At 32.0% G+C, this 20,964-nt stretch overlaps 1 protein-coding gene and 1 long non-coding RNA gene across 4 annotated transcripts in view; both read right to left on the bottom strand.

Annotated features, from left to right (window-relative positions):
* LOC114339168 (dynein axonemal heavy chain 1-like) overlaps positions 1-20,964 on the bottom strand; it is a 1,269,803-nt gene extending 1,248,839 nt beyond the window's left edge. For all 3 annotated transcript variants that reach the window (XR_007700607.1, XR_007700606.1, XM_050661243.1), the window contains exons 1-2: positions 20,770-20,964; positions 5,929-6,123 (exon numbers count right to left, since the gene is read on the bottom strand). Coding sequence is in view for 1 of the 3 variants with exons in the window: in XM_050661243.1 (XP_050517200.1) it covers positions 5,929-6,123; positions 20,770-20,959 (385 nt within the window). In the remaining 2 variants the exon portion in view is untranslated. The remainder of the gene's footprint in view (positions 1-5,928; positions 6,124-20,769) is intronic.
* On the bottom strand, positions 1,254-2,619 carry LOC126891908 (uncharacterized). Its single transcript, XR_007700611.1, has 2 exons — positions 2,288-2,619; positions 1,254-1,403 (listed from the first exon to the last, which is right to left on the bottom strand). It is a non-coding gene; the product is annotated as an uncharacterized LOC126891908 (long non-coding RNA).

The following is a 20,964-nucleotide window of genomic DNA, read 5'->3' as shown; positions in this document are numbered from 1 at the left end:
TTAAAAAGTTCATAAATATTAATATTAATTTATACAAAAACATTAAATATTTTAGTTTTACTGGTTTATGGCTGTAAGGTGTCTCTGAATATTTTTCACTCTTTTATAAGATGTTTCGAAAATTGAAATATCTCTGAAAGTTTTTAATATTTAAAATCAGTTTTCATAAATTTATCATCGGTTAATATTAGAGATCTTAAGTTCACAGTGGCACAAACAACTGAAAATATCTTCTGCAAGTGGAAGAAGACTAACATACATTTTACATACATTAATTGTTTTTATTTATTTGGTTGGATCTATCTATGTGTACTCAAGCTTTAGCTATCTTCATTGTAAGAATTTTAAGTTTAGCGTGATATTTGGTAGTGGTACTAAAAAAATCGGACATCATGAAAGACTTTGGATTGGAATCTTTGTAGTCTTTGCATATTATGTGTTGCTGGCAGTTCCCCAGAATTAAATCCTGTACATCCAGACTTGTAGTAGTATTGCCTTATAGAGAAGAAGTTTGTTCTGGATACATTTTTTTGTAAAGCATACCCAGTTTTAGTTGTTCCCATAGAGAGTAGTCTTTATTTTCACTTTCAGAAAGATTTTTCAAAAAATGTTTTAATACTTACCAGTATCTTTGTTTCCGTTTAGTGCTAAGATTGTTTTGTTAGAAAGCTGTTATTTAATTTTTTTTAGATACATTTGATTTCCCGAGCAAGGGTCATTCATCTTTATCAACTGCAACCCTAATTGAAAAGAGATTGTTGAGTTACTTTATATATTTTTTAGATACCTGCAATTTCCATCTACAAACTTTAATGGATTTCCAAATTATTAGAGTACCAACCAAAGTATGTAGGTACTATAAAAATTATGGGTTACTTTTTAATATTTTAGATTTATTTTGATATTTTTGTAATTAATTTTTGATTTTGTAATTCATTGTAAGATATACATGATTTGTGTTTATTGTATTTTATTTATTAATATTTTTATTTGAACACATATAAAATATATATTATAAAAGTATGAAATAAATTGATTTGTATTTGACAATAAGTTTTTAATTCACTACACTAAGTTTGCAGCAATAACATTTCTTCGTATTCTCTATACACGTAACATACAACCATTATTTCGATTTTCCTCATCTGGAATCATTTTCGTTGGAACTTTATTATGTTCTTCACTTCTTCATTGTTTTAAAGAGGAAAATGTTCTTTCATAATCATATGAAATGTTTGAAATAAAAAAATATATTATAATGTTTGAAGTTTGTATTTCACTACACTAAGTATGCAGCAATAACATTTCTTCGTATTCTCTGTCCTTCTAACATACAACCATTATTTCGATTTATCTCATCTTGAAACATCATTGGAACTTCAAGATGTTCTTCACTTCACTATCTAAAAGAGGAAGACATTCAATCATAGTATCCAATGTAACACAGAAAATAAATATAATGTTTGCATTTTAGCAATTTTTGCACGATGTACCACGTAAAGTTGATACACAATTAAAAGTGACTGATTGATAAGAAAGCATAAAATAAGTTTTGTTTCAACTTTATAACAGTAAGAAGTACATGATCAAGTGCGTTCATAACAAGTCTATCCCTTTCGAATCCCTATGCAGTAGCTATCTCGACACTTTTAACAATCACATTTAGAAGTTCAAAGGATTGTATTTCTACTGTACTTGATTCAGCATTGTTTTTAATTAGATCCAAACATTTATTTGTTTAGGTAAAAAATTTGTTTCATTCAAAGATGACACATTCACAAAATTATATTTATATATATGACTTTGAGTTTCACTTAAAACAGAATTTTTCTTGAGGATAATCTGGTTTTTACTAAAAATGTCAGAAGAATCGTTTTACAAGTTGACACATTTGATTCTGAAAAGTCTTGGATAGTTTACTGGCTTTCAATTAAACAGGAATTCCATTTCCAATAACCTGGCTTTCTTTACATTCTCTAGTTTTTTGAGTTGTTGTATAATTTTCATGTCTATTGAGAGACCTTTTTAAAATAATTTTTTTAACTGTATTTGTACTTTTTTTATGACTTTAGCAAAGGAATTGCATTTGGCCTTAATCATGCATCTTTTGTTGGCAAATCTAATTAATAAAGAGGTAACATTTAATCATAAGGTTTGAAAACAGATCAAAAGTAACCTTAAAAGTACATGGCAGTTTATAAATGTCTATTGTATAATAATAATTAGCTTTCTTAAAATGAAGTGAACTCTTGTGATAGGATAAACATGTTTTAATTGTAATACTTACAGTTTTCCAGTCGTTTAATTGATCATTTTCATTTTATTCCCAAAATAAACAGTTACAACCACATAACCCCATTTGTAATAGGTAAACAAATTCGTCATTTATATGTTATTTATGCGACTTTTGCTGTTGAATCCAATTTTAGCACATTTAAAATATATTAAATATTGTTAGCAAATCGATTTTGTTCACTAATATCTTTAGAAAACGGCATTATAAGCAGAAAAAAACAAACTTTTCTATATGTAAACATTGTAAATGTCAGCACAATAGGTCCCGACGGCGGCCATGACACTTTGGCAGTTAGGAAGGGGTACGATTACGGTTTATCCCAATAATATTTAACGACAATATTTATGATGCATAAGAATAACTATGATTTTTTCATAAAAAGACACTATACCTATCTAATGTACTTTACAGAATTGAAATTGGACTATTTAGGCGGCCTCAGGAATATTTTAAAATTATAAAGAATTTTTTGGCTTATAAACAAATAGAATATCTCGGGAAATATTAAACTAAATTAAATTGTGAAAACGGTATTGGAAAAACAACGGCAGGACGCTTATTTTAAAAGAAAAAACGTTTAATTATGATGAGTGGTTCCTGAGATACAATCGGTCAAATTTGACCGGAATTTACGGCAAAGATACAAACAATAGGATCATAATTTTCAAAACATCACCTTTTTATTTTTGTCCTCTTTCTCCTCACCAATTTTCATATCTTTAAAATACTCATAACATATATTATTATAATAAAAACTATCGATAATACGTGTGAAAATTGCCAAAAATAGCAAAATTCCAATCAAAAATTAGGTTGGAGAAAATGCAACCCTCAAAGATCAAAATCGGTATACCTTAAAAAATGCATTTTCTCGGCTTCTGATGAAGCAATTTCCTTCATTCTTTTTTTGTTCCCAAGTAACTCGAGTAGAGCCATCGAACTAACGCATTATTAAATGTCAAACTTGCTTTTGTTTTGTTATAATAAGTTAATTTATTTGAAAGAACAGAAAACTACATATTTTTTCCAGTTGTAGGCTTTTTTTTAGATAAACTTACTACAAGTGTACCTTTTAAAGTTAAAAACATAAATATTCCATTTGAAAGCTGTATAATTATTTAAACAATTTTTATTTAAACAAATTAAAATTTTGTGTTATAATAAATAAATTAATTTATTATAACAAAACAAAAGCAAGCTTGACATTTAATAATGCGTTAGTTCGATGGCTCTACTCGAGTTACTTGGGAACAAAAAAAGAATGAATGAAATTGCTCCATGGGAAGCCGAGAAAATGCATTTTTTTAACGTATACCGATTTTGAACTTTGAGGGTTACATTTTCTCCAACCTAATTTTTGATTGGAATTTTGCTATTTTTGGCAATTTTCACACGTATTATCGATAGTTTTTATTATAATAATATATGTTATGAGTATTTTAAGGATATGAAAATTGGTGTGCAGAAAGAGGACAAAAATAAAAAGGTGACGGTTTGAAAATTATGATCCAATTGTTTACATCTTTGCCGTAAATTCCAGTCAACTTTGACCGGTTGTATCTCAGGAACTACTCATCATAATTAAACGTTTTTTCTTTTAAAGGAAGCGTTCTGCCGCTTGTTTTTCGAATACCATTTTTACAATTCAATTTATGTGTGTGTGTGTGTGTGTGTGTGTGTGTGTGTGTGTGTGTGTGTGTGTGTGTGTGTGTGTGTGTGTGTGTGTGTGTGTGTGTGTGTGTGTGTGTGTGTGTGTGTGTGTGTGTGTGTGTGTGTGTGTGTGTGTGTGTGTGTGTGTGTGTGTGTGTGTGTGTGTGTGTGTGTGTGTGTGTGTGTGTGTGTGTGTGTGTGTGTGTGTGTGTGTGTGAAAAAATGGCTTGGACGCGGGTCCGTTAGCCACAGATTTTTATTTTATTTTTACCTCAATTTATTAGTTTTGTTATACTCCCACCTATCTGACTCAAATGACTATATTTGTTTCTTTCACGTAGTTTATGAGTAATTTAAATATTTCCATTTTATGACAACTTAGTAGATATTCTATACTAATTGGAAAATGAACTTGTGTTTGTCGTAAATTGTAATACAATTGATTTATATATCTCTCGTTAATTTTGCATTCAAAGAAAATATGGTTCAAATCTCTTTTCAAATTCTTCAAACAATTTAATTTAGTTTAATATTTCCCGAGATATTCCATTTGTTTATAAGCCAAAAATCTTCTTTATAATTTTAAAATATTCCTGAGGCCGCCTTAATAGTCCAATTTCAATTCTGTAAAGTACATTAGATCGGTATGGTGTCTTTTTATGAAAAAATCATAGCTATTCTTATGCATCGTAATTATTGTCGTTATTATAGCGACCGTGAATTTTTAACTAACAATTCAATTGTTGCTAAACTGTTCATTAAATTTCCATCGGATTCTGGAATTATAATGCATACGAAAAGGGCTTTTACACTACCAAGTTATTTAATTATTGATTAACAATTACTTATCTAAAAGTTTATTTGAAAATTAAAGATTGTGTTGGAAAAACCCGCTTTTTCCTTCCGGGGAAAGTTTTCGTCGAAGTAAATCGGAAAAAACACGTATCTATGCAGAATTTAATTGCGGTGAATTTTTATTTGAGTATTTTTGGTTTAAAGTTAAAATCTTTGGACTTATAGAGCAAAAATTGAAAAAAACACGATTTTCAAGCGCCATTTTGTTTATAAAAAAAGTAGCACACTATCTGCGGACTTTTCATACCTATATTATTAATACATACAATAATAAGATTCGATTCCAGCAATAAAATTGCTGGTAAATAACTTTTCCCAAAAATGGCCTATTCTCCGATAATCAGCCCAGACTACTTGTATTGCATTCAAAAAGGTTGTAAATAAGTTTTTAGGTAATGTGAAAGACCCTAACTACGACATTATATTAGCTAATTTATAAGATAAGTTTTTTAAGATATTAGATAAGATTTAAGATTTGGGATGTCAAATGAGCCTCAAAATCCAACTTTTTCATTACCATCTTGACTTTTTCCCTGAAAATCTTGGTGATGTCAGTGAAGAACAAGGCGAACGATTTCACTAGGATATCAAGGTGATTACTGTTGGTCACTTCATCAGGAACAACATAGTGCCTGGCACAGGAAAAAAAGCTACTTCAAAGCTTCACTAGGATATCAAGGTGATTACTGTTGGTCACTTCATCAGGAACAACATAGTGCCTGGCACAGGAAAAAAAGCTACTTCAGAAGTTTTACATAAAAAAGAGAAAGAAAATACAAAAGCATTAACTCCTGAAATGATTGCACAGAATTATGATATTACAAAATAAGAATTAGATAAAAGGTTTTATTCTAATAATGTATCATTTTAATGTATTTCGGTATTTTGTCTTTTTCAAATTATTATAATGTATAATAAACCAGTGTCATAATGTGGGAAACTATGGGTGATACGTAAAATCTAATTTCAGATTCTTTTTTAGCGCCAAAAAATACATGAGATTCACATAAATTTGTAAGGAAAGTTTTATAAAAAATTTTTCTTGTTGGCCTGTGAATTAATAGAGATAACATTTGATAAATCGTATAACACTGTTTAATGTATACACTATTGCATTTTAATATTACCTGAACCTCCCATACCCAGCAGCAGCGCATTGCCTAAAGGCTGCCTAATTATTCTGGAGATTCTGGATATGTGTATCATCGCATCCAAAAATAGCACCAGTTTCATCGGTTTCGTACTTTGAAGGTTATAATCTTCGAGATAATAGTTCAGTGCATCCGACAATTTTTCAAAATCTGTTATTTGCACATAAGGTCCTAAAACAAAAATCATAATTATATATACAGGATGAGTTAGGTCGACTGAGGATACTCAGTGACAAATGTAGGCAATGATATTCTCCAGCCTTAAAAATATGCCGAAATCTACAGGGTTATTAATTACTACGTGGTAGAGCAGACATACAATTTTTTTTATGGTAGGTTAACCTGTAGATTTTCTCATATTTAGATTTCCCTCATAATGCTTGTTCTTACAATATGGGGTTTCACACTCCTGTACAAGATATTTAACGTAGTTTGACATTACTATAAAAGATTTTTAGTTTTCAAGCTGGATCCTAAAAAACTGATACGACTCTTAGTAATATTTGATTATTTTGAGCAGTGTATTTGATTGGTCTGACATTAGATTACATTTATTATGACAGACAAATAATAAAATAAACAAACAAACAACAAACCACTGATTACATATATGTTAATTCATATATCTGTGTTCTATGCGTAAAGCGAATTAAGTCCAAAAATGGTCGAAATTAGCAAATGCACTATCTTTATGTTAGAATTTGATACATATCTACATGTGTGTATAATTTGTCAAGTCCATCATCAATTTGTCCATTCCTAAACTGAGATATTGATTTTACACAAATGAAAAACAATCAATACTAACTGTGTAAAGCGGTACCCCGTCAAAAAATCTCCGACAAAATAGCCCCGACACAATATCCCGCACACAAAATAGCTCCGACAAAATAGCCTGCAGATAAAATAGCCGCGGAATAATAGCCCGCCGACAAAATAGCCTCGACAAATTAGCCCCGACAAAATAGCCCCGAAAAAAAGCTCCCTTCAGAATTCATCATGGAATAATTCCTTAGAAATACATTTTTTCGGAAATTGTAATTATCCTCTATTCAGATATTTATCTTAACCACATTAAATAAAAATTGTTTTTTCAGAGAACTCAAGTCCTGTCTTTCCTGCCTCTTGGAAGTTGGAACATTTAAGTTAAGCGAAAATCAATGTTAATTTATGATATAAACATTTTTTTCTGTTTTCGGGCAACAGCAAAATGCATTTTAAATTAAATAAATTAAATACATTCTTCCTTTTTGTAAAATAATTTAAATTAAAAAAAGTTTTTGGACACCTTGTATAAATAATTATGTAATTGTTTATAAGAGGCTGTTTTAGCCAGGGCTATTTTAGTCGGGGCTGTTTTGACCGGGGCTATTTTGTGTGCGATCTATTCTGTCGGGGCTATTTTGTTTGCGGGCTATTTTGTCGAGGCTATTTTGTGTTGGGGCTATTTTGACGGGGCTTTTTTGACGGGGCTGTTTTGACCGGGCTATTTTGACGGGTCACGGTGTAAAGCGTGTTAAGTCCCGAACTTAGACATATCACTCTTTACACTAAACATTATTTAAGAAACAGGAAGACTCAGTGTGTTAAGTCCCACAGTTTTGCGATTTAACACACTGTACGCTAATAAGTTATTAAGTTATCTATCTGTACGCCGCGTGCCTTTAAAGCTGATTTGTCTTTTTTGCTAAAAGTATTTGGAGAAAATCGGATATACCTATAAACTATTATTCAAAAAAAAGATCATCTTCATCGGGCATAATCCAACCCGATGAACGAGGAAATTTTAGAAAAAAAAAATGTATAACTGAAGAAAAAAGAAATACAGTAAATCAATTTCTCATTGGAATCGCAGCTTATGAAAGCCACTACTTAAAACAAGATTGTGGAAAAAATTTGATTCTCCACATTTGACGATATTGACACTAAAATATGAAGAATACAAGCGTACCCTATCTGAAAACAGTTTAAAACCTGTAAGCTATACTAAGTTCTGTGAGGAGTTCCACAAATTAAATTTAAAAATTAAAGAGCATAAATTAGATACCTGTTCAAAACGTGATAGGCTAGATATGCAACTTAAAATATGTTCTGAGAATGAAAACCAGGAGTTTTTAAAACAAAAAAATGACCACCTTGATAACGCGGAGTATGTGTATGAGTCCAAAAAATTAGACAAAGAAAATTGAAAAGTTACCGATTCAACCAAAATTGTGACATTTGACATGCAGCAATGCCTTCCCACTCCACTCGTGAATAGTTCTGTAGCCTTTTACAAACGCCAACTTTGGACTTTTAATCTAACACTCTACGACTGCAGTGATGGCACAACTTGCTTTTACCTTTGGCATGAAGGTGTGGCTGGGAGAGGTGCTAATGAAGTTGGCTGCTGTGTATTCGAATTTATTTCTAAAGATTTAAAGCCTCTTGTGAAAAGTTTGATCATATAGGTACTCAGATACATGTGGTGATCAAAACAAGAATACACATGTAGCCCCTATGTGTATGGTAGCTCTGTAACATTCTCCTAACTTGGAAGCGATTAATCATAAATTTTTTGTACCTGACCACAAGCACATTGAGTGTGATATATCACACGTCCTTATTGAAAAAAATAAAACAGCTTTTGCTGGACGTTCCACCATCCTCAAACTTATACAAAGCACTGGTAACAAAGGCCTTTCGTGGAGAAGGAGATAAATCAAGATAGCTTCTTTGACTTTGCTAAGTTGTTAAAAACCGACAGTGAAAAGATACTGTTATTGAAAACAATTTTTGCTGCAGAGATGTACAGTGGCTGAATTTTGTCAAAAACAAGCCTGAAATAATTTACTCTAAGAATATCTTAGACCTTAATCAACCGTTTCAATGCATTAGTTTCAAAAGAAGAGGCAAAGAAACCCTTAGCAAAGTGGACCCTGGTTTACGTTACCCAGGACAAAATTCTATACCCAAGAAGAAAAAAAAATGACCTCCTTAAACTCTTCCATATATTTCACCAGTATTTCACCACTTCGATAAAAAATAACCTTAAATGAAGCAGAGAATACCTACACTGATGACATTCCTGATGAAGAAATAAAGAGATAGTGCAACTACGTAGTTGACAAAAAAAGAAAGAAAAAGCGAAAACCACGAAAAAATGACAGTTGCCAAGAAAAATCAACGAAACAAACTGCCAGGAAGAATGAAAAAATATAAATATTAAATACTAAAACTTAAAAAAATATTGACTTGTTTTCCATATCAGTTTTTGTTTATTTTTTGTATTATTTTACTTAATTTGTATTATTACTTACTTGGCTTATGATGACTGAACACAAGTTTTTTTCTTGCTAAATCCTCTTCTATTATTATTTATTAAAACCTGCTACTTTGGTCTTAAAAATCCCCATTATTATTATTAAATGTTATTTTTATATACTTTTTGTTATAGTTTGTGTTATGCGTTAAGCGTGTTAAGTTCATGATATTTGTGCAAATTTTGTTAAGTCCATATACTTAAGAAAAACTTTATTATTTTTAAAAATGAATAATCTTTTTCAATTTCGTTGCAAAACGAAAACACAGCCGAACCATATTCTAGTCCAATCAGAGAGTGCTGCAAGCACCCCTACCGGTTTCGAAACTTATTAGTCTCTCATCAGGAGGCACATATGCTGCTCTCCCCGATCCAACCAAAACAAACCCCAGCGTGGAGTCCCGGATTGCAACGAATTTTGGTTGGATCGGGGAGAGCAGCATAATATGTGCCTCCTGATGAGAGACTAATAAGCTTCGAAACCGGTAGGGGTGCTTGCAGCACTCTCTGATTGGACTAGAATATGGCTCGGCTGTGTTTTCGTTTTGCAACGAAATTGAAAATGCTTATTCATTTTTGATTTACATTTACTGTGTGTGGAGTATGAAGGGAACCATTCTCGTTGGAACTTTACCGCGCTGAGCAGATGGGACGTGAATTGTAAATTGTAGAATTCCCTCATCTTCCTTAGTCTCAGCATCCGTATGGCTTGCAAATTGTAGAAGCCTCGGAGGTGTAACCAGAGAAGGTTCCCATTGTTTTCATTCTGGTGGGATGTAGAATAGCATTATGTTGTTTTATATGCCATTAGAGTGAGAACTTAGTCTTTTTTTTTTATTTTTCTTATAATACTTATATGGTTTGTTTATATTGTTTATTGATTATGTTACTACGATCGAGTGAAAAGAAGCGAGTTATTCACAGCATTGCAAGACATGGTCGTTTCTCCAAAGCTTATTAGAATTATAAAATTAACTCTCCAAAGAACAATGAATAAAGTCAAGATAAACAATACTATACTGCCGTGCTAGGCCCAAAGGTGGTAACTAACATTTGAAAACATGGTGGTAAAATCGATTTCAAAATTGAATGCTACAATTTTGGCCCGTTAGGGATTTATGGACTAGCTAATAGATTTAATGCATGGATATATGCCCCAGTTTATTAAGGGAACCATTAATTATATTTTAAAACAAAGTTTTATATAAAAAGAGGTAGATACCGCTAACACGTTTTATCAAAACTTACTATAATACTAAGCCTATTAGCGGTATGTGGTTTACAGTTGTGATTGATATGAAATAAAAAGCTTTTCTGTGTAGTAAAGTTTATTAAATTGAAAGAATTAAAATACTATTAAATGTTATTATTTTGTTGAGCCACGATATGACAACAACAAATTGACAATATTTAGTTGTCGTTATATCTGTTTTTTTTCAAGAGTCAATAAAAACCTATTGGTTCATTAATAATAATGTTCCATTTGTGATTCAATATGGACAATTAAATAGACAACCGAACAACATACCAAAAAACTTATTTAGTATTACAATGGTATTACCTCATAATTAACATTTTTTATAAAATCTTTTATAGTGCGTCTAATAATTTGGGCGAAACTGTACTTATCCTAGAAAAAAAGAGAATCCCTTCAGATGGTTATAGATGTTTAAACAGCTGCTGATGTTAAGCGTTTTAAAGAATTCTTCAACTGTAAATGTGATTGTAAACCATACTTTTCACTTTCTATTCTCAGCCATTATATTCTTAGCGACAAAGGTTCGCTATTTTACGACTTTTATAATAGCCGACACCTACCCTAATATTATTATGCATTGTTATATTATTGGGTATTTCACAATATCATATTGGGTATTAAAATACCATTACTTAATGTAATTAGGGCAAATTTTAACATTTTATTAGTTGTATTGTACAAACTAGTTATATGTTATGATTAAAATATGATCACATTGTCATTTACCTATTTATAATAACATTGTATAATTAGACTACTAGATATTGTCTTGTTAAGCAATGATAATAGCTTGTATTTAAACAAAAAAAAATGCAATCAATGGGACTGCTAATCCCATGTACGACTAACAAAGGGTTAATTACAGAAAACTTTAAGTATGAAACAGACCTTGTGCCTGTACAGGATAAACATAATTTTTTTTTTTTTCACCTATTGTAATTACTTTACAATAAATTGTCCTCTTTCTATAATATTGTCTTCAGTGGTTTCACACCTCGTGTTTCACAACTCTTACTCGACTCTACTTGATTTTCTAAAAAAACAAAATATTTTAAGTCTCTTTCTCTAAAAATGCTTGTGGACAGCGTGTGGATATATTATTAAGTTTTTAAAACCTAGTTAAAAAAAGGAATATTTTCAAATATGAAAATCTCTTACTGCCTAATTCAAGATATAAATCACCCACTTGGCGCAGATTCATATGGTTTAGGACAACATAATTGGTTAATTCTGGAAACACTATAAACAAAAATGAAAATACATTTCAATAGATATAATAATCTCGAAAAGTTCTCATCATCCTCGTTAATTATTTCTTTTACTAACAAAACTGTTTTAACTAACACAATAATTTTTTAACCTTGTAAAGTTAGGCCGAATTTACTTCGTAATACTAAGGCGATTTGGCGGTTTCTAAATGTAGGCGTAGCATTCTTTAAAGTAGATTAGCGCTAAGTGCAATATGCTAAGGTATATGGACGGCAACTGTAGCAGATACCGTCAAAACGCCATAGTATTTAACATTTACCGCCAAATGGCTTAGTATTTTAACTGCAAAGTGTAGATATCGCTAACAAAATTGAAATTTTATTTAAAATATAATGCTTCTACAACTCCAAAGACTTTGTAAATATATACTAAATACCCTATTCTACCTAAAAATACAAAAATCTCATTTTCGATAAAAAATCAGTTACCGCCTTTGGGCTTAGCACGGCAGTATAACAGAAAGCTTTGAGGTCAAACAAGGAGTGCGGCAGGGTGATCCATTATCGTCTATAATGTTTAGCATATTACTTGAAAAGGTTATACAGGAAGCAAACATTATTAGAACAGGTCTGATCTACCACAAAAAACATCAGTGCTTGGCATTCGCAGACGATTTGGTAATCTTGGCTAGGAGCAAAATAGAACTTATAGAAACAGTCATGAAGCTCGAGGACAGGGCAGCAACTAAAGGATTGTATATAAATGAAGCAAAAACAAAGTATATGGAATGGACAAATAAGCAATTCGTTCGGGGACAATACATAACAATGACAACAGCGAAGGGAACACAGTATAAATTCGAAGAAGTTGAGAGATTTGATTACTTAGGAACTGTTTTCACAAGAGACCCTAACTGTGAAGAAGAAATACAAAAGAGTGTTATGTCGGGCAACCGCGCTATATTTGCTCTTAATGGGTTGTTAGGAAGTAAAAATATATCACGAAAAGCAAAACTAAGAAATTACAAGACCGTAATAAGGCCGATAGTAACGTATGCTTCTGAAACATGAGTCACAACAAAAAAACGTCAAGAGTTGTTTTTAGTTTGGGAGAGGAAAATACTGCGCAAAATCTTCGGTAGAAAAACTTAAATGGACAATGGGTAAGAAGAATAAATAAGGAACTAACTGAGCTCTATCAAGATCCTAACATACTAGCAGTAATTAAGGCGCAAAAACTTAGATGGTTGGGCTATGTGCAGAGGATGATTAGATCTAGAATTCCCAGAATGGTACTATCTAATACAGAGGTCGGCAACCTGATGCCCGCGGGCACCGAAGCAATTTTAAGTGACCGCCATTTCTTTCACCATCTTAATTTAAAAATTTAACCAAACAACTATTTACAAAACTAATTAAAAACAGAACTTTAATAATTTAAAGCTTATTCAAAACTAAAGTTTTAAAATTGAATTTCAGCGACATCAATATAAAACTAATAGAACAACTGGCTACGACCCTGCTCACATCTTACTAACCTAACGAACATGATACAAAAGCTCCGAGCGGCGCCGGCATATCTATACGCACCGTTATGTTTTCCTCACCCTCGCGTGTCTACTATGACTCCGTCTACCTGCCTGCTACCATTTCATGCGCCACGTGCTAACTAACCTGTGTGAATTTATTCTTATCCTGAATTTATATTAATTTGGAGTTGTAAGTATATATCTGTGATTGTTTAATTCTTTATATATTTATTATTTTACTGTTATTTTAGCCGCCATGGAAAATAAAAGAAAGAAGATAAAGACACATCATTTTAATGTCGAGTGGGAAAAAAAGTTTTGCTTCATTTACTATAAAGGAAAAAGTGTGTGCTTATTTTGTAATACAAGTGTAGCGGTTCCAAAAAAGTGTAATGTGGAGAGACATCTCATTACCACTCACAAAAATTTTAACACAACTTTTCCAATAAACTCGGAAATTAGAAAGAAAAATATATTGGAACTTAAACTCAAGTTGACTAAGCAGCAAAACTTATTTGCCAGATCAATTTCCCAATCAACAAAAGCAACTACTGCCTCTTTCAAGATTTCGCACCTTTTGGCCAAGAAAATGAAACCGTTTGTAGAAGGTGAGATTATTAAGGAAGTCATGTTATTAAGTACCGAAACACTTTTTGACGACCATAAAAGTAAAAATGAAATAGTAACAGCAATAAATGGCATCCAGCTATCAGCCAGAACAGTAACTCGAAGAATTGAAATGATGGCTACAGACATTGAGTCACAATAATAATTGAACACTGATATTAAAAAAAGTGTATTCTTTTCACTGCAAGTTGATGAGTCAACAGACGTGTCCAACACTTCTCAATTATATATTATTATTATAAAGATGGTTTTCGAAGATTTTATTGTTAAAGAAGAATTTCTAAAAATGTTACCGTTAAAAGAGCGGACAAGGGGTGAAGATATTTATATGACTTTTACAAAATTTTTAGAGGAAACTAACATACCTTGGAAAAAATTGTCCTCAATTACAACAGACGGCGCACCTGCAATGAAAGGAAGAAATAGCGGTTTCATCGCTCTGTGTAAGAGATACCCGATATTTCCCAAATTTGCCTCTTATCATTGTATCATTCCTCAGGAAGTATTATGTTCTAAGGTGATTCCTTTTTAAGATATAATACAAACTGTAACCAAAATTATAAATTCAATAAGAGCAGGAGCTATGCAACACAGATTATTTAAATTATTGCTGCAAGAAAATGGCGCAGAATTTGACGATCTGATTACACATACATAAGTACAGTGGCTGAGTAAAGGAAAAGTACTTGAGCGGTTTTTAAATTTATTACCTCAAGTAAGAGAATTTCTATTATCCAGAAATGAAGTTTGTCCGGAGTTAGAACAAACACCTTGGTTATTATAACTGATTCGGCTTGGTTTTTTTAACAGATTTAACTGTAAAATTAAAAGAATTAAACTTACAACTTCAAGGCAGAAATCATCATATTGCTTCCATGGTAAGTGCGGTAAATGCATTTAAAGCTAAATTGGCGCTCTGGAAGTTGCATATAGAGAACAATAATTTATCACATTTCCCAAATTTGAGAATGGTAATAGAAAGTCATTGCGATGAAAATGTTACCACCCATCAGTTTGTCAAACATTTTGATTCCTTGTTGACAGAATTTAACAAAAGGTTCGAAGAATTTTCTGAACTAAAGACATTTTTGATGTTTTTTATTAATCCTTACTCTCATAGAAATGAAGATCTGAGTGAAAAGATTTCAACATATTTCAGTATTTCTAACTTGGAAATTAGGACTTGGAATTGGAAATTATAAATATCACCAACGACATCCAATTGAAATCATACTGCAACGAAGAGAATTTTTGGAATTTAGTGGATATAAATATTTATCCTTTGTTGAGAAAATGTGCTCTAAAGTTAAATTCCCTCTGTGCCTCGACATACGCCTGTGAATCTTTATTTCCAAATATGAAATACTTAAAATCAAGGTACCGATCAACCCTTACTGATGCTCATTTAGACCAATGCCTGCGAACAAATTTACAGTGCCAAATATCTCACTAGTTGATTACTTATGCTTATATTTTATATTAGAATTTGATGTGAAATAAAAATTTGCCTATATATTAATACATTTTTTTTATTTTATACTATTTTCATGTTTCCTCGCCGGGGGGAGGGGGGCGCCACTTTTCATCAGGTGGTGCCCGCCGAATTTCACAATTTTTGAAATGTGCCCTCCTAGTAAAAAAGGTTGCCGACCCCTGATCTAATGCATTGGCAGGGAAAAGACGAAGAGGATGACCGAGGTCACGATGGAGTAATGGAGTTAGAGAAGATATGAGAAGAATTAACGTAAGGAACTAGGAAAGAAAAGCGACTGACAAAAGGGAGTGGAAAAGAATATTACATCAAGCCATGGGCCTACTAGGCTCGTAGTGCTTACATATTTATATTATGTTACTAAGAGAAATAAATATTTAATTGATCAAAGTATTTAAAAGAATTTTGAGGGATACATTCTTGTAAAAACTCCAAAAGTATCTCGAAAACTCTAACATATTATTTCAAACCTTAAACGCGTTTATCTCAAAACAGTGTGTTAGGACTTAACTCTCTGTACGCACTGAGTACAGATATATTAAAATAATATAAGCATCAACATCACAAATATATCAAAAGGATTCTCTTCTAACCTCTTAAAAAGCGTACGATCTTCATGAGCGGTAAATATTTTTGGTCTTCCAAAACCTTGCTTTCTTTCGAGAGTTTCTTGCGCTCTCCATCTTTTATTAATACATATTAAAAACTACTGTTCTGCTTACATTAAAATGGTTCGCTACGGCAGATAGTGACCAACCATCTTCTAATTTCGACACAATTCTTACTTTTAGTTCTTTGCTAGCATGTGGAGCCATTTTTGAGGTTGAACAGAATAAGTTATCTGACAAATTTTAAGATTTGGCAGTGACAGTATGTATGTAAATAATAAGTATTTATCCTTCAAAATACACTGCTCAATTTTCTACAAAATACGCGTTAAGAGCAACGAACTGTCAACACTGATGGAATCGCCATAAAACGAAGTTAATGGCGTCAGGATGAGATAGAAGATAATCAGGTAAAGGAGGGAAGATAATCGGACAGTGCTAGTCAGGTACGTTGTAGTTGTAGCAAATTTTACCTGACAATTTTCTGTCTCTCTCATGTCTCTCTAGAAGTGCTAGAACCTCTCTCTTGTATGTTGGCGCCTATCTCGCTTCACTGTTGGAATGGGACGGAGCCATTCCATCAGTGTTGACAGTTCATTGGTTAAGAGTCGTATCAGTTTTTTTTGGAACCAGCTGTACGTTCCAAGGCTATCCTTATTAGCATTTGTGGAAATTAAGAAATTAAAAAATACAAACATAATTCTGTATGACTAACTTTAGACAAACAGCTCCCCACTCCTCAACTTATTCGGTTAAGACTATAAAGTGTAGGAGCGTAGTTAAATCACATCATTTGCGAAAGGCAAAAAATTTTGTGGGAGTATTGAAAACAAAATTTTTTAGTGTTTTATTATTAGATAAAATGAGCTTTCCTCAAGTAACGGTCGAATCCATCACCCATTCTTAGTTAGAGCAGAAGTGGTTAGTTATTCCAGAAGCAGTTAGAGCAACTTATGGAGGAATGTGTACTAGGGTGGGTCGAAAAACAATAATGTTTCATTTTTTAATCGCTATACCGCGAAAAACTTGCCTTTGGGGTATATAAGTAAAATGCAAACTAAAATAAAGTTATATATTGAGCCCTCAGCTAGCGCATCACACTTATAATTTAGTTTTTTTCAGAAATCAAGACATTTTTTAATTATTTTTACAATCCTTAGCCAATAATATTTAAACGTGCTATAGTGAAAACTGTTTAGTTTATAGTTTAAAAAATAGGAAATAAATTTCAATATCTTTCAATATCTTTTAATTTGCGGTAGAGAAAATTACTAAAAATTGTTAAAATTCACATATTGGCACCTTAAAAAGGTGTAATCTAGTATGTTGTGTTGGGTGTTAATAGCACAATCCATTTTATGTTCTTTTAGTTTACTCCCCATTTAATTGGAATATATGTATTATAGTGTGTTTAAAGTTATAAAGGATATAAACAAAACAACTTATAATTTTAATAACATGTTTAATTGAAACAAAAAAGAAACCAAATTGTAGCCAAACAATGTCAACAAGCTAAATGAAATTTTGACTTTAGGAAGAGTCTTTTACTCATTATTTCTGAGTGGGTACGTTGAAGCTGCTCTTGCTGTCAAACTTTGGCAACGAAGCTCTGGATGCTACGGCAAATCTTATTAAACCATCTCGTTCCTAACCACTGGGAGGACTAGTTAATCGCAATCTTTTGAGTAAAGATGAATAGTATCTTTTAGATATAAGTTGTGTGACAAAGTCAGACAACTGCCCTGTGGACTTATTTGTTGGAGAATCGGGTCAACTTTCCCACTCTCGATGGTTGACTACAGCTAATAGAGTTTTGAGACTGTATGTAAGTGTGGAAACGTCTTCAGTTGAACATAAATTGTTAGTATCCTTCATTTTGAAATCATACATGCCTGTATGGTTTAAAATAAAGTACAGAAAATACATAAGAGATGGACCTGAACACGTTTTTGAGGCTATCAAATCAACCAGATTTCTACCAGAGAATTTGATTAAAGTAGTTGATCCTGTAATCGAAAGAAATGCGTTTTTTCCCACCCAGAAAATTTGCTACTGAGGATGATAGTGGATGAAAATGGAAACACATAAGAGAATTAGGATTCCGAATAATAATCAAAGCAAGGATGTTAGCTACAGAAACAGAAACAATTAGGATTTTTCGACCTCCAAAAATCACCTTTCATGCGACTGACTCTACTAAATTATTTGATTGGAACACCACTGAAATTACACCACCGTCACTGTTACGGAGAATCTCTGATGATAAAGTTTGGGCTAAAATCACTGCTGGTGAAATATTCGAGGATTGAAACTTTGGAAAATTTCAATGTCATACCCAAGCCGTAGAATGCTGCATCAAGTTAGTGACTGAAGCATCTAAAAAAGTCGTCGGTGCTAAGTAATGAGATGGTTTCATAAGATCTGCCGTATCATTCACACCTTCGATGCCAAAGTTTGACAGCAAGCGCAGCTTCAACGTACCCACTCAGAAATAGTGAGTAAAAGACTCTTTCTAAAGTCAAAATTTCATTTAATTTATTGACATTGTTTGGCTATAATTTGGTTTTTTTTTGTTTCAATTAAACATGTTATTAAAATTAAAAGTTGTTTTATTTATATCCTTTATAACTTTAAACACACTATAATAATTCTATTCCAATTAAATGGAGTGTGAAGTTAAAGAACAAAAAATGGATTGTGCTAATAATACCCAACACAACATACTAGACCACACCTTCTTTTTTCTTTTAAGGTGCTTATATGTGAATTTTAACAATTTTTGAGTATTTTGCGCTACCGCAAATTAAAAGATATTGTCTGTTTCGAATGTATTTCCTATTTCTTAAAACATTAACTAAACAGTTTTCACTATGGCACGTTTAAATATTATTGGCTAAAGATTGTAAAAATAATTGAAAAATGTCTTGATTTCTGAAAAAAACTAAATTGTATGTGTGGTGCGCTAGCTGGGGGCTCAATATATAACTTTATTTTACTTTGAATTTTACTTATTTACCCCAAAGGCAAGTTTTCCGCGGTATAGCGATTAAAAAATGAAACATTATTGTTTTTCGACCCACCCTAATATGTAGAGAAATTGGGTGGAGAAGAAAAAATCAAGAACCAGAAAATTTAATAATAATAATCTATGTAAACAGAACAAGTTTTATAAAGGCAAGAAGTAAACTGGTTAAATATATGTATATGTAGAAATTTTTGAAAATGAAATGAGTAATAGCAAAATTACTAAAACGGCAAATGTCACTAGAAAAGTAGAGAAAAGAGAGACAGCGAAAAAAATGACTTACTGATGGTTTTAAAATGATGATAATATTAATCATTTTAAAAATTATAGACAAAGAATGCTAGAAATTAAAAGTAATGTATAGGAGAACCTTAAAATAGAATACCGTGTAATTTTTAAATTGTAGAATAATACGTTTTGTATTTAAAACCGCTAGCTAAATAATTATCTCTAAAGCTCTAACCGTTGGTGGAATATTAACTTTAAAGACACTTTAAATATATCGATCGAGGAGCAGCGTAAAAATGTCGAATAGACAAGGCGAAAATGGCGGGTTCGTTGGAAAAATATTCCCATGAGATTTTTTTGCATAATCACATTCGTGAGACACCCTAGAATAAGGTTCAAGAAGTTGTCCACGCGAAAAGTGGTCCAATTTTTTTAACAATTTTTTTTTTTAATCAAATTGCAAAATCAATATTTTCGGCCCGGAAAATTTTTTTTTAGGTATTTCGGACCATTTCGGACATAAAGGGTTTCTTAAAATTTTCTCTAAAATTGATCGTGTTCGAGTTATAAGCAATTTAAAATTTGAAAAACGCAAATATCGCCATTTTTAAGACTTAATAACTCTGTTAAAAATGATTATTATGAAAGTCAGAAAGTGACTAAATCAGATTTAAACCCCCCTTCATGATCCTGAAGAAATTTGTGTCATTAATCTATTACTAAGCTGTAATTTTTAATTATTAATAATCAGTGGTAAGATCGTATTGACGCGGCTGTAAATGTGAGTGCGAGTGTGATGCTCCATTGGACTGCCTAAATGGCATCTCTTTCGCACTCATCATGGACGGCCGCCTAATACGTGCATGGCGTTCATTATTTTTACTTAAAAATAACAGCTTGGTGATCAAATAATGACAAAAATTTCTTCAGTGTCTTGTAGAAGGGGCTTTAAACTTTGAGATAATTACTTTCTGACTTTCATAGTTATAACTTTTAACCGAATTATTAAGCCTTGAAAATCGCCATTTTTTGTTTTCTTGAATTTTATAATGCTTTTACCTCGAAAACGATTAACTCTAGAGAAAAGTTATAGGAGACCTTTTTTATCCAGAATGGTCCAAAAAATCTAAAAAAAAATTGTTCCGGCCAAAAATATTGATTTTTGCAATTTAATTAAAAAAAATTGATAAAAAAATTTGGACCACTTTTCGCGTGGGCGACTTCTTGAATATTATTCTGGAATGTCTCACGAATGTGATTATGCAAAAATCTTATGGGATTATTTTCTCCAAAGAACCCGCCGTTTTCGCCTTGTCTAATATGACTGGTGAGATGAAAATCTTCAATATATTATTCTTGCGCTAGCGCAGACCAGAAAAGATCTTATATTTTTGGCGGATGCGCCGGTGTAAATTCTTGTGGGTGCATCCACCAAACGTCTTGTTTGGTAGAGGCCATGACATTTACTTCGACTTTATACCTCTAAGATCCACACCTGAACGTTGGACATTGTGAGCTACATAAATAATATAATATCCTACCTACTCCTACAGATGGATCTATAAAATCACCAAATAGTATATCCGTAGTCCCAAGGACTTCTTCAGATTTTAAACGGTACCGTCGTTCAATTTCAGACTTTAGCAATGCATCGAACCAGTTCCTATCTTCATCGTTAATCAGTCTGTCTTGAAATATTCGACAATTTTCGTGGTACCAGAGCCGGAGCATCTCAC

Source organism: Diabrotica virgifera, chromosome 9, assembly GCF_917563875.1.
Source record: "Diabrotica virgifera virgifera chromosome 9, PGI_DIABVI_V3a".
NCBI lineage: Eukaryota > Metazoa > Arthropoda > Insecta > Coleoptera > Chrysomelidae > Diabrotica > Diabrotica virgifera.
This window is presented reverse-complemented; position numbering and strand designations above follow the sequence as displayed.